This window comes from Anabrus simplex, chromosome 3 (assembly GCF_040414725.1).
Source record: "Anabrus simplex isolate iqAnaSimp1 chromosome 3, ASM4041472v1, whole genome shotgun sequence".
NCBI lineage: Eukaryota > Metazoa > Arthropoda > Insecta > Orthoptera > Tettigoniidae > Anabrus > Anabrus simplex.
Window position 1 is genome coordinate 266,850,820 of NC_090267.1, and position 14,282 is coordinate 266,865,101.

The 14,282-nt window shown below is 43.5% G+C and overlaps 1 protein-coding gene across 1 annotated transcript; it reads right to left on the bottom strand.

The window, feature by feature from the left end:
• Nucleotides 1–8,994: 8,994 nt before the first annotated feature.
• On the bottom strand, nucleotides 8,995–13,431 carry LOC136866768 (transient receptor potential cation channel protein painless-like). The gene has a single exon (XM_067143875.2). It carries the CDS (start codon nucleotides 13,429–13,431, stop codon nucleotides 10,186–10,188), a length of 3,246 nt encoding a protein of 1,081 aa, XP_066999976.2. The 3' UTR covers nucleotides 8,995–10,185.
• Between the last annotated feature and the right edge of the window lie 851 nt (nucleotides 13,432–14,282).

Here is a 14,282-nt window from a genome sequence, read left to right on the forward strand (position 1 = left end):
GTAAGATGAAAGGAATGATGCAGCGCGAGTAGTGGAACTAGCTGAGGTAAGAGAGGAGCTCAACCCAGGGGGAAGTGGACAGTGCAGTGCGAAAATGGAAACGTGGAGCCGAGAAGGGATGGTTGAGGGAGAGTCTCAAGAAACTTCAAGTGGAGAATGCAGTGGACAAGTGAATAACAAAGGTGGAGGTGCGAGGGGTGAATCTAAAGGAAAATTATGTACAAAGGGATAAGTATGAGTCTAAAAGTATTGTGGGGTAAAAGGAATAAAGGTATGGAGGAAAACGAGGGAAGAGCGACAAAATATGTTAAGAAGAGAAGTAATGGAGTCAGAAGGTGAGAGGGTTATGGTAACGAGAAGCAAAAAATAAGGGAGGATATGTGGAAGGGGAGGATAAGTTATAGCAAAATTTGCAAATAGGGTTTGTCAGTATTGAGGGACTGTTAGGCAAATTAAATAATACAAAGATTAAAGTAGTAGAACGTTTTGATATTGTGGCACTCTTAGAGATGTAGCTTGAAATAGAAAAGGGAATAGCATGGGGAGGGGGATGTGGTTAAGCATAAATCCAAAATAAAGGAGCGGAATAAGGGGAGAACGCCGGGCGTGATAGTGGTGCTAACAAGAGAAGAGATTAGTGAACTAATAGAGGGTATTGAGTCGGCCCCGTGGTGTAGGGGTAGCGTGCCTGCCTCTCACCCGGAGGCCTCGAGTTCGATTCCCGGCCTGGTCAGGGATTTTTACCTGGACCTGAGGGCTGGTTCGAGGTCCACTCAGCCTACATGATTAGAATTGAGGAGCTATCTGACGGTGAGATAGCGGCCCCGGTCTAGAAAGCCAAGAATAACGACCGAGAGGATTCGTCATGCTGACCACACGACACCTCGTAATCTGCAGGCCTTCGGGCTGAGCAGCGGTCGCTTGGTAGGCCAATGCCCTTCAAGGGCTGTAGTGCCATGGGGTTTGGTTTGGTTTGGTTTGGTTTGGAATAGAGGGTATTGAAAAAGAGACTGAAGAAGTAATCTAGATTATTTTTAATATGGGGAGGGATGAAGGGCGGGTAAAGTTTAGCTTTTGCATATTATAGCATATATAGCTCATTATACACAAATAATACATTTTTCGAGGAGTTATTTTTTGGAAACTAGTATTATAGGTGCTGTGCCACACCTAGTGGTCTTAAAATTTTATTCCTCAAATGGTCTTGTTATTATATTCCCTGATATCGATATCATATGTCTGTTATTTGAATATGGTAACTGTTTTCCGAATTGACATCTACTTCATCCCGGTTATTACAGATGGCGCCTTATGAGTTTCCAAAGCATTTCTTTCTATTCAAACTTGCTTTGTATGATCTCTATGACAAAAGAATGGAAGCCTTGGTTAAAAAGATGGAGAGGCAGAGCTATGGAATTAGTTTCGTATAATTTACTCACTCTCACTCACTCTCCTGGCGCTACAGTCCATACAGGACCCTGGCCTCTCCTACAGCTGTCGCCCAAACATCTCTGTCTGCTGCACACCTTCTCCAGTTCCGGATTCTCAACGCCTGCACATTCTCTCTGACGTCATCCCACCATCTCTTCCTAGGTCTTCCTTGCCTCCTTCTGCCTTCAGGGTATTGCTCGAGGGCCTTCTTTGGAACCGTCTCCTCCTCCCTTCTCACCACGTGCCCCAAGTAACTCAGGCGTCTCTTCTTCGCTTCTGCAACCAGGTCTACTGTAGCATAGAGCTGGTACACCTTTTGATTTGTTCGGATGCGCCATTCGCTCTTTTCACATACAGCCCCATAGATCTTCCACAGCACTGTTCTTTCCCATACAAAGAACCTGTTCTTATCACTTTCCGTAAGCGTCCAGGCTTCACATCCATAAAGAACTACTGGCCGTATTATGGTGCGGTACACAGTGAGCTTAAGCCTTCTAGACAGACTGGAGGACTTCAAAAGTTTGTGAAATGCATAGAAGCATCTACTGCCTGCTGCAATGCGTGCTTGGATCTCTGCACTGACTACGTTGTTTTCCGTTACCATGACACCCAGGTACTTGAATTCTGCTACTCTCTCATACTGTCCTTCTTCCCATTCCAGGTCTCTCACCCCTTGGCACCGTTCCTTCTCCCTCGTATTCACCATATACTTTGTCTTTTCATTATTAATTCTCAGCCCCAGGTGCCTCGAACTTTCACACATGCACCGTAGTACCTCCGTCAACTCTCTTGTGTTCCTACCAAGAAGGACAACATCGTCCGCAAATGCCATATACTGAAGCGACCTGTCGTAGATGGTACCCCGAGGGTTCAGTGCTATTTTCCTAATGACATGCTCCAGCAAAGATTGAAGAGGGTCGTCGACAAAGCAGCTCCCTCCTCGCACTGGGAACTCCCTGGTCAGCCTCCCCTGGATTTTCACTTTAGCTCTAGTATTCCTCAATGTAATTTCCACAAGACTGATGATCTTTCTTGGAACCTGCATTTCCTCCAACACCATTCGTAGCTTGGGTCTATGGACACTGTCATAGGCCTCTTTATAATCAACGTAGAGTTGATGTACGCTGACGTTATATTCGTGGCACTTCTCCAGAATTAGTCGTAATATCAGGATGTGATCGATTGTTGACCTGTTCCGCCGAAATCCACAGTGGTATTCACTCAGTTCTTTCTCTGCATATGTTTCTAATCTCCTTGATAGCGCTTTCGAGAAGGTCTTGTATGCCACATTGAGAAGGGAGATCCCATGGTAATTGCTACATACCGTATTGTCGTTCTTTTTATGGATGGGGCAAATGACCACTAGGTTCCAATTCTCTGGTATGTTTTCGCTTTCCCACACTGCACAAATGAGATTATGCAGCTTCCTACAGACTTCCTCCCCTACCGGGCGAGTTGGCCGTGCGCGTAGAGGCGCGGCGGCTGTGAGCTTGCATCCGGGAGATCGTGGGTTCGAGTCCCACTGTCGGCAGCCCTGAAGATGGTTTTCCGTTGTTTCCCATTTTCACACCAGGCAAATGCTGGGGCTGTACCTTAATTAAGGCCACGGCCGCTTCCTTCCAACTCCTAGGCCTTTCCTATCCCATCGTCGCCATAAGACCTACCTTTGTCGGTGCGACGTAAAGCAAATAGCATTCAAAACAGCGCGTTAGAGTAGGGATCGAATAGCTGGAATACTATGATGAAGCAATGAGTTACGTACCGGTCAGTACGGTATCAGAAAATGTATGAACCAGACGAATGACATGCTAAAGAAGGAAGTTTTGTAACTCCCCAGCTATTTTCCGCCAATATTCAGTCAGGCTGTTATACTCGGTACGCAGCAGTAATCCCATCCACCGTAGTTCAGCGGCATCATATGTGAAAAAGAATATCACCAAAAACAATGGTCAATGTAATGTTATTGTTGAACAATGTTGTGCGCTTTCAATATTGTAGGCCTTCACATTTAGTTTTCTTCCCACTCTGAAATACCACTCTTATCATATTCGGTACGGTAAAACCGAATAAAACATAAATGGTCGGAAATTATATTCTCTATAACTTTTGTTATGTAGTACTTTTCGATAAGGCCAATAACATAGGTATTTAAAAAATAAATTTGAGGCGCCTTCCCCTAAACTACAATTTCATACAGGGCGAATAAAATTGTTTATAACTTAGACTGTAGTTTCTTATTCCCCGACTCTATATACCGACTTTAATTTGTCAATTCACGAGTGGGCCTAAAACATATTTCTGTTACCTCTGCAACCCTGACAGTAAGTGCATCAGAAATAACTTCCACGACAAAAGGCAAGTCTATTAAAATAATGAAGTTGTGGACTTCAAATTCTATCGACAGGTTTTTGAAATGGATAACTGCAATAAAAATGCAGGATTGAAAGTTTGCCACAAGCTAACGTCTGCACATGTAGACCCCACTTCATTTCAGCGCATGAACGTGAGACTCAGAGGGATTTGAATACAGTGAACCAACAGAAACGTTCACCAGGCCATTAAATGTCCTAAGAGATGTATTAAATCCTTCTACACCAGCAGAGGCACTTCATATGTATTCAATAGGGCATCAAATCTTAATAAAATGGATAGATTACCTCAGTGGGAAGAACAATACTTTTGCTTCAGAAAGAACTCTTGAATCTCTAAGTGTAACAAGTGAGAACACCATACAGGTATCCGAGTATTTATGGAATAATGGATTCCGATATGTGATCGCAGCAAAATTTAGTAAAGATCCATCTACTACCCCTCCCCACCCACCCCCACCCTGCTACCATAACACAACACAATACACGACAAGTACTCGCAGATACCTACCTCACTTAGCTCTCTTCATAAATTGCCGTGGATAGACTGGAACGAACTAAAACAGTTCGGAGCTGGACCCGTGCGTAGACATAAGGGGAGCGAAAGGACAGAAAGGCAAGAACCCGTAACCCCATGAATAAAAGAATGGATCAAAAGAAAATAGGATTTATTACCAACACGCATAATATTAAAGTGAAAACAAAAATGGGAAGCTACATTAAGAATTACTTACATAACTGCAGGAAAATAGTACACCAAGTAGGATCCCATTCAATGACATAGTAGATTTTGTGTTACACGGCGACAGTACACACGATCGCATTATTCACTTCCGTATGACCGCATAAAAATACAAACTCGTTTCAGAAAAGTAATGCGACGTGGAACACGTTATCGAAGGAACCAGAAAATAGAACCACCAAAGGGATAATGCAATCGTACAAATGCGGACGCACCAACAGTTAGCATACCCGTGCTCTAAACGAGCGTCCATTCGATGCTAGCGCGTCACAACAACAATGCAAAAGCACAGCCTCCCAAAGAAACAGAAGCAAAGAATTAGAGGATGTTGCCACGGTTACAAAAACAAAAACTAAGCGCCGACAATGGAGCAGATAACGGCCTAGAAGTGTAAAATAGCACACCACCTATGGCCCAATCTGGCCAACTAAAACGAAAACAGAAAAGCAGAAGAAAGGTAAATTAAAATTGAGATCACGAGATACGGAGAGTACTGTAAACCGTACACAGGCAGACAGCACAGACACCTACGCACACGTATGAACAAGGACAGAGACCCAATATAAAATCGACCCAGACCAGGCCGGCGTGTCAAAACATGCGACGTATACTTTCGCGCAGGATGGCGACGGATATGATGGACTCACGAGCTTGGTTCGAACACCACAGATACAATGCTGGACCGCTGCAAAAACAGGCAAGGCTGATCCAAATATAATTGTAGCAATCATAACTTTGGTCCACCCGCTCCCCGGGACATCCAAATTGCCTTACGTGAACAAACATGGATTAAACCCCGCAGCGTCAAATCATACAATATACCAATGCTCAGTCTTGATGCAAAACGATGAGGAAACAGAAGTACATGGTCTCAAGACCCACAAACGCACAGGCCCAAACAAACAGATAGGTAAATACCACTCTCCGCTCTCGCGCGTGTGCACACAAGCAAAGAAAGAAAAATGTAAAACACACACAAAATTAATTAAGAGCCTGCAAAGACGGGTGATAAAAGACTACGGAAATACAATCACATACACTTAAGAAAATGGAAATTGCAACACCATGAAGGCATTGGTCGTTTGTGTTGACTTTCAAGATTTGGAGCGATGCCATGTAGGTATGTAAACAATCAAAGTTTCAGATCCATTGGATTGTTGCTACAGGTCACCCCACATGATTGGTCGCGGATGAATCAACTTCAGTATACGGACTCTGGTGTAGCGTAGTTGAATTGCAGTCTGTGCAGTGAAGTGTTCCCCGTCAAACATGCCTCGACGACAGAGAAGAGCATGCTATCAACAACTGTCACCGTTTGAGAGGGCTCGGATAATTGGGCTGTGTGAGGCTGGATTATCGCTAAGGACTGTCGCTGCACGTGTTGGCCTACAGGCATCTACGGTACAACGTATATGGCAGCAGTGGTCAAATGAAGGTACCCACACTCGTACACCTGGCACAGACCCAGCGCGAGAGACAACTGTGAGTGAGGACCGCCGCATCATTCGGATGGCCCGGATGGAACCCCATGGAACAGCAGCGCAAATTCGAGCAGCTGTGGCACCCCACGTTACACAACAAACAGTTGGTAATCGCCTACGTGCAGCTGGCTTACGAGCCCGTGTCCCTGCAGAAGGTGTTCCATTCACCACACAACAGCGACGTGTAAGGCTGGCCTGGTGTCGAGAAAGATCGACTGGGTCGACGAATGGCATAGGGTCGTCTTTAGTGATGAATCGCACTTCTGTCTTGCCCGCAGTGCTCGCCGGAATCGTGTGCGCCGACGTACCGGGGAGAGAGGCCGCCCAGATCTTATTGTCGAGAGGCACACAGGGCCAACACCAAGCGTTATGGTCTGGGGAGCTATTGGCTTTAATGTGAAATCACAATTAGTGCTTGTTGAGGGCACTATGACTGCTCGACAGTACATTGATAGGGTACTCAATCCAGTAGTTGTCCCTATGATGGCGAACATTGCTAATGGGATGTTTCAGCAGGACAATGCCCGGGTTTACACTGCACGCATCTCCAGAGAAGCTCTTCACGACATCATAACCTTAGAATGGCCCGCCAGATCCCCGAACCTCAGTCCTATTGAGCATGTGTTGGACATGATGGGTCGACAACTGGCCAACCGTCCTCCGCCACCCACAACTCTGAAACATCTGACCCGTGCAGTGCAGCAAGCATGGGCCACAATTCCTCAGGAAGCGATCCAGGGCTTTATTGACTCCACGCCTCGACGAATTCATCAATGTATTGCAGCTCGTGGTGGGCACATCCTGTATTGATTGTTGTCCAAACTTGCGGTCAGAGGGACCTGAAAGTGTAATCATCGAATCACAACCGAACACTCGTCCTGCATGTTTAATTGCAGCAATGTAGCACCACTCCTTCTGGGTGTTGCAATTTCCATTTTCTTCAATGTAGTACCATTCTTGTAACTATAGCACGTGAAATGAAATAAAATGAAATACCTGGGAGCAGCACATCAGGGATCACGAAATATTTACGTTAATCAAAATAATGACTCCCAGCAGAGAGCCGGGCAGTGGAACAAGTATATCCATGATAGTAGCAATTCATAGATCAAGAAGCACATTTTAATCCCAGTTTGTTCATCATTTTCGATCTTTCCATTGTTGGTATCACGAGCAGACCAACTTAACACTCGGAGAGCGAGAGACAGACTGTGTATCAACACAGATGGCTAGAGCGCCGTCTTAAATGAAAAACTATAAGTTTCATGTCACATTCGGGTAATGTTATCGCTAATGGCGACAACGACAGTCAAGGAGAAGTAGGAATAAAGGAAGTGCATCACCAAGGCAGGCTTGGCTCGGCACATCCACTAGAACTGCACTTTGGTATACTACGCTCATTAAGTTGTGACGACCATCCTTCAACAATAGATTTTCTGAATTTACAGATGTTACATTCTATTTATACCCCTACAAAACTTGTCCTGTCATCGGGTAGTAATTGTGAGCCCAAATTTTAACTGACATTGACATCATTCGTCAATCAAATGGGAACACTGACTAAGAAGTCAGATGAGACAAATAAGGCTGTAGTAGAAAAAACATAAAATAAAATTAGGCAAGCACTAGACTTCACTGAGGACATGAATGACCTCTTACCGGACTGGGAGAACAATATTAAGGCCCACTTAACGGCGATAGCCACAGGCTTGCTAAGGAGTGTTTGATTTATTGTCTGAGATGTAGTACGCAACGTATACAAGGTCACAAAATGTCTTAATTGTGTCAGCCTGCTTCACGGAAAGCCTACAGAAGAAATACTTACCGGAGCCCTCACGTTTATTAGGAACTATAGCAATAAATACAGCATTGGCAGCACTTATCTCACCCATCCTTCAAGAGCAGTTTATAATGGGTTCATGGAAGTTGAAAGTGCAGTGGTACGAAAACTCCCCTGTGAACATAGTCTATGGGGCGATATATTTTACGAGTGTTTGGACAGTTTGCACAGTATCACTATCAGTTCGAAAGAATTAGGATGCTGATGTTGCGGACATTTTACCTTAATTTGTGTTGCATTATATGAAGTGTCGATTTTATTTTGTAACAAGACATATTAGAAAGGAACTGAAATGTTCTAAGAACACACAATCTACCTGCAAGCTATCTAAACTATCTGGCAACTGGTTTCTGGAATGGTAAGCAAAAGCATAATATTTTTGCATGCAATAATTGTCTTTTATTGGCAGGCTGATTTGTAAGCTCAATCTCATTTACTGCTGGAAGAGAGGCCTAGCAGAGAAACCGATGAACTAGGAGAGAGATCAGACTTTTGGGTATGCAATGTGCCCTTCAAATTTGAAATTTGGTCAAATAGGAAAATAATTCCAAAAACTAGTTTAGTGTTCCCTTCATTTGTATCAGACTTTATAAACATTAAGCCACTATTTAGTGACTGAGTTTACGGAAGTACCAATTTTGTTAATTGGATGATTTGATAAATGATAATTCATGCCAATTTCCAGCTGGTACTAATCGTCCTCGAGCTTTTGGCTCTCGGATCAACGCTACTGACTAAGGGAAATCTGTTTCCATAAACTAAGTTGTCCTCTGTTTTATCCGAAGTAGTTTCATTACGTTTCCACTGGAAATACGTAGAGAAAATCGAAAGTAAGTGTGGTTGCCATAAGATCAACAACATTCATTTTCTGATGATGATCATGATGATGACTTTATGATCGGTAAGGATCAAAGGACAAATTACTGGGAAATCATAAAATCTTCCTACTTGTTGTAATCTGTCTGAAAACGTCAGGGCTCACTTATATTACAGTAGTTGCTCAACCCAAGTAAGGTTACGAATTTTATCCGAGATCATCCGATTTGATATGAGGGAGCAGGGTATATATGGATAATATAAATGGTTCTAAGGTTAAAATCTAATTTAAAAATATGATCACACTCATCCATTACTTTAATTTATTTCACAATGGAAATATAAACAACATTCACCTTAACGGATTGTGTAATCTTTGAAATATACCTGACCTACATTATTTCTCAATTAGACAAGAGAAATGCGAGTTAAATATGACATGGCATTTACAAAGATAATCATTATGCTATGTTATATTACTTTCAGTGACCATTTGGTAAAATCTTTAATTGTAATTTTCTCGGAAAGAATTGAAACACAATGTATCATTTGCCAGCGACGTGTTGATTTAGGCAACTCCTTGTGCAGTATTTCTCCTACGTATTTTCTTTAAAACTTTATTATGTTATGGAAATAACAAATGAAAAAATTAAAATATTGTACTCAAGAATGAAAGTTTGAAGGTTGCAAACTTCCATGACAAGTTCCTTCAAGAATGTACTTCACGTGAATGATTTAATTGAATTTCATAAAAGCAAGGATTTATGCTCACGTTATGTTCGTGATTAAAGTTAATTCTGATTGCAACTTCACAAAAGAGTGCATTTCTTGACAATAATAGCAACATTCAGGAATACGTGTTTAACCATAAGTGAGGATAATACAAGAATCGAAATATTCACCATGCGAAATCCATTGTAATAGGATGAAGGAAAATGGTATTATAGAATCTGAAGCATTGATGTTACCTCCTCCAACCAGAACGTAAAGAAGACCCGAAACATGTCTACACCTGTGTTCTGCTCCACTACATCTGATCGTTTCCTTATCCATATTAACAAGTTTGTAAGCCATAGGGAATCTTCTTATGTCTCACCTTTCATGAATCCTTTCCCGGGTTAAGAATCCTTGCTCTTGTGATAAGAACGTCTGTTTTGGCCCCTAAAGCAACGATCACCACCGCCAGTGAAACGGAACAGAAACGTGTAGACAGGATGTAATTTTGAAGCGGGAGGAGTTATATTAAAAGTCACCGTCATTCATGATCACTGGAATCAAATCTAGCTTATACTGGCTCGGTAGTGTTACCACAACAACAAGAATATGCCATGAACGAATCCTGCATGTACACGCCTATGTCATGTGTACTAACGGTCAGCGGTTATCCTCAAGTTACATGAAGATTTGCAGAGCACTGGGGTCCAACGTGACAGAACGCCATGTAATGTTGAAAAAGTTGATTTGGAAGAAAAAACATTCTGTGACAATCTCATGTTGGGAGAGGTCTCAATTGGAATACCGTGATCGTGTGTCGCTGAGATCTTCACTTAGACGTTGGTTTATTGTATCTAAGACTTCCAGCACCTTCCTTGTGGACAATTCCAGATTGTCCAGCCTTTCGGTAACATCATTTTCGGAGTTTATGAGCTGGCTCTTGCTGTTGAGTATTCTCAGTGCTTCGTCCAGCAGTTTCCGTTTCAATTTACACGGTCGATATTGTGTCGATAACTCTATATTTGGGCCAATGTTAGGCCTTATTATCCCCTGCTTGTGTTCTGCTTGAGGCGGGAATAAACTACTCCTGTGAAGATAGGTACAGGGAGCTCGTGTTAACACCAGTAATTCGTGGAAGTGAGTTAGAATGCCTTCTATTTCTAAGGTCACTCTGACTCGTGACTGGAGACAAAGAAGTTCTGCATTCTTTTGAATTGTGTGCGTGTCATTGACGGCCATTCCGATTAATAAATTCAGAAGAGCGATAGTAATGAGTAACACAAACATGACAAAGAGAATAGAGACGATGACTGGCATGTCCCTAAACATCATTTTTTCAGTTTCGTATTCACCTGTCATCATCGTAATAGTCTTCAGAAAGGACATCGGCAGACTCGAGGAATAACCTAGATCAGTTTCATCGCAGCTTTGTGTCTCATTACGGGAACTTCTGCAGCTGTCCTGATAGAGAGTGTGAAAGCTTAAGGTGAATATTATCAGAAGAATAATGTATGAGGAGCACATGTAGACATAGTTCTTGAGAACAATTTTCAACATTTCGATATTTCTAGCAAAGACAGGGAGACGTCCGATTAGAAGCAGTAGCTCGACCCAGGCTAGTACTATGGTGGTCACACTGACAATCTGCCGGGCCGCGTTGGGTCGCGGTGTCGGGAATATAGTGATGTACCCTGTGAGGCAAATAAGGGACAAATCGATAACGTTCTCCGCATTTGTCACGTACAGCCTAACCGAAGTGGTCAACTGAAACAGTTCTCTCACTAGTAACGCCACCACACACGACAGCAGGCAGATCCTGATTGTTCGTGATACTGCATCTTCATCTGCGTGCTCAATGTTTCTCGTGTAGTAGCTCTCCCCATAATCTGGGGTGATATATATTGTCAAAAAGAGAACAAATATTGAAAATACCGCTAGGTTAATATAAGAAAGGAATCCCACTCTTCTCCATTTCAGTTCCAGGAAACTAGCAGCGACGGGGTGTTTTAGACTCTCTTTTATGTCTTTAGATTTACTGACAAAGGACAAAAACAGCATCTCAGCTTCCGGATACTCATGAGCCTGTCTGTGGTCGGTAGTTACACTGCTTTTATCCAAAAATTTACCTAAATATTTATTTTTCCGTCTCCTGGATATTTTGTCCACGTTTGATGAGGTCAGTGCTGTGAGAAGACGATAGTCAAATATGATTTCATAATTTTCCTCCGTGGGGAATTTGTTGTTAGTCTTAATACAGAGGTCAAGGAGTGTGCCGAGTTCCTTTGCACTGAGAGGGCCCTTCCCCAGAACATTTCTCAAATGAAGATCTGCACCGTGCCCAAGGAGAGCGATAACGGATTCTAAGTGCACGTTCTTCACGGCATGGTGTAAGGCTGTGTTTCCCTTCATGTCCACTGCGTTAATGTCAAAATTCTTGAGTGACAGAAAGTGATGTAGAGTGTCGAAATGACGATAATGCGATGCTAACACAGCAGGTGGAAACTTATTCTCGGAACACATGTGATTAGGATCTGCTCCTCTTGACAACAAAGCTTCCACTGCTGTCTGTAGTCCATATCTGCTCGCAAACTGCAACAAGGTGTTGTTTCCATCATCCATGTTGAGAACTTGCGGATGAAGGTCCTTCAACGTGTTCAAGGCATGAGCGAACTCATTCTCCTGCTTCTTGTACAGGTACTGGAAGAGCATAGCGACGGAACTTTGTTTTGGACTCTGAAACACTTGAGGTGGTGGCAGACAACTCCTTAGTTCTGGAAACTCGTTCATAATGTCCTCCCGCGCAGACTTTCTATCAAATCCGAGAAAAGTATCCAAATCTGGTGTATGAACTCCGTGGCGAATCATCTGATCAACAGCTTGCTTATTTCTACACGCAAGCGCCAGTATTATCGCTGTTTTCCCGTCTTTGTCCAGAATATTGACGTTCAGATCTACCCTATTAAGAAGTAACGCCAAGCATTTCAGCCTATTGTTTCCTGTACTCTCATCCACATCGTTCAGTTCCACTGAATAATGCAGTGGAGCTTTTCCTAGTTTGTCTAATACATTGATGTTCACATTGGTGTTCTCCGCAAACAGAATTTGTTTGACAGCTGCGTGGTTTCCGACACTGACAGCAACATGGAGCGGAGACTTCTCATCGATGGGGTTCACCATGTTAGCATCGGCCCCCGCCTGTAACAGAGCTAACACGAACTTCTCTCTGTCCGGCATATAGCACGCCATCTCGAGACAGGTACTTTGGACAGGACTATCATACCAGTGGTTAGGATCTAACACTGGGTTTCCGTAAGAGTCCACTTGTTTGAGCAATGCACAGAACACGTCATAGAATCCTTTCTTCAAGGCCATCAGGAGCTGCGTGTGAGGATTGGTCGAGCATATGTCTTCGGCCTTGGACACCGGTAGGTTCGCTTTGAGTTCTGGATATTTCAGCAAAATAACTTCTCTAGCTGTTCTACCATGGCCTTGAAAGGAGTCCAAGTCCAAGCGAGTCTCCCCATACTTAAGGAACACCTCCACCGCCTTTTTACTCCCGAAATTAACAGCCTCATGTAGGGCAGTGAAGCCTTTCTTGTTTGGCCTGTTGATATCGATATCCGGGCGAGACAACAACATCGCAACGCACTGCGCGAACCTGGCACTGTGTTCATTATCCTTGAAGTTCATCGCCAAGACGTGAAGCGCTGTTCTTCCAGAGCTGTCTTCCGCATTAACTTTAGTTCTTTTGTCCTTAAGCAACACTTCGAGAGCCTCCACGTTGCCAATCCTGGCGGCATAGTGGATGGGTTCCGGGACTATTTGGTTGATGTTGGGCTTCACTTTGGTCAGCAAAGCCCTTATGAACTCTTCTTTGCCCAGCTGACGACACGCTATTTCCAGACAGCTGCTGTAGTGCGGCTTCCCATACTTGTGAGCTGGGTTCACTGCAGGATGGCCCAGCAATCCCTTGAACTCCGGCAAGTTGTCATCTAGCAAAGCTTGCAGCAGCTTCTCTTGAATGCTCCCTACGTCCATGATTCTGCTACTGGACGTAAGCCTTGCCCGTCAAGTGTGACCTGAAATAATCATAAAGTTTACATTCAGAGAGATGAAATGCAGTCTACACTGGTCCTTACTGTTCGGTCTCAAGATAATCTCAACGATTATATTAGAACAAGAAACCAAACCAAACCAAACCCCATGGCACTACAGCCCTTGAAGGGCCTTGGCCTACCAAGCGACCGCTGCTCAGCCCGAAGGCCTGCAGATTACGAGGTGTCGTGTGGTCAGCACGACGAATCCTCTCGGCCGTTATTCTTGGCTTTCTAGACCGGGGCCGCTATCTCACCGTCACTCAATTCTAATCACGTAGGCTGAGTGGACCTCGAACCAGCCCTCAGGTCCAGGTAAAAATCCCTGACCTGGCCGGGAATCGAACCCGGGGCCTCCGGGTAAGAGGCAGGCATGCTACCCTACACCGCGGGGCCGGCTATTAGAACAAGAAACGTTTGTAAATCAAGAAAATGCCACTTTCAACAACTTTAAACTTAAATGACAATATTACATTTAACGAATCGGAAACTGCCCACGCCTATTTTGTGTGTGATTTGTTGCTATCTCTAAAACAAAACACACAAAATACAGTGACTTAAAGGTAAACTCCCAGCACTGATTGAAAACATAATTTTATTTTGTATATATCGGAGATGGAACAATGAAGCTCACTTAAACATAAGTGATCAGATTTATGTAGACCTCTTAAACATTACCAAGAATGAACCTTCTGAAAAATTTCAGGTCATTGAAATGGCTTTTCTATGTGGCAAACCGGTATTGATAATCGTACTCGAGTGGGCGCTATAGGGAAAGTCAGTACCGTAGATATA

Excerpts from the sequence above, each read along its gene's own strand:
- LOC136866768 (XM_067143875.2), bottom strand. The coding sequence starts at position 13,431 with ATGGACGTAGGGAGCATTCAAGAGAAGCTGCTGCAAGCTTTGCTAGAT.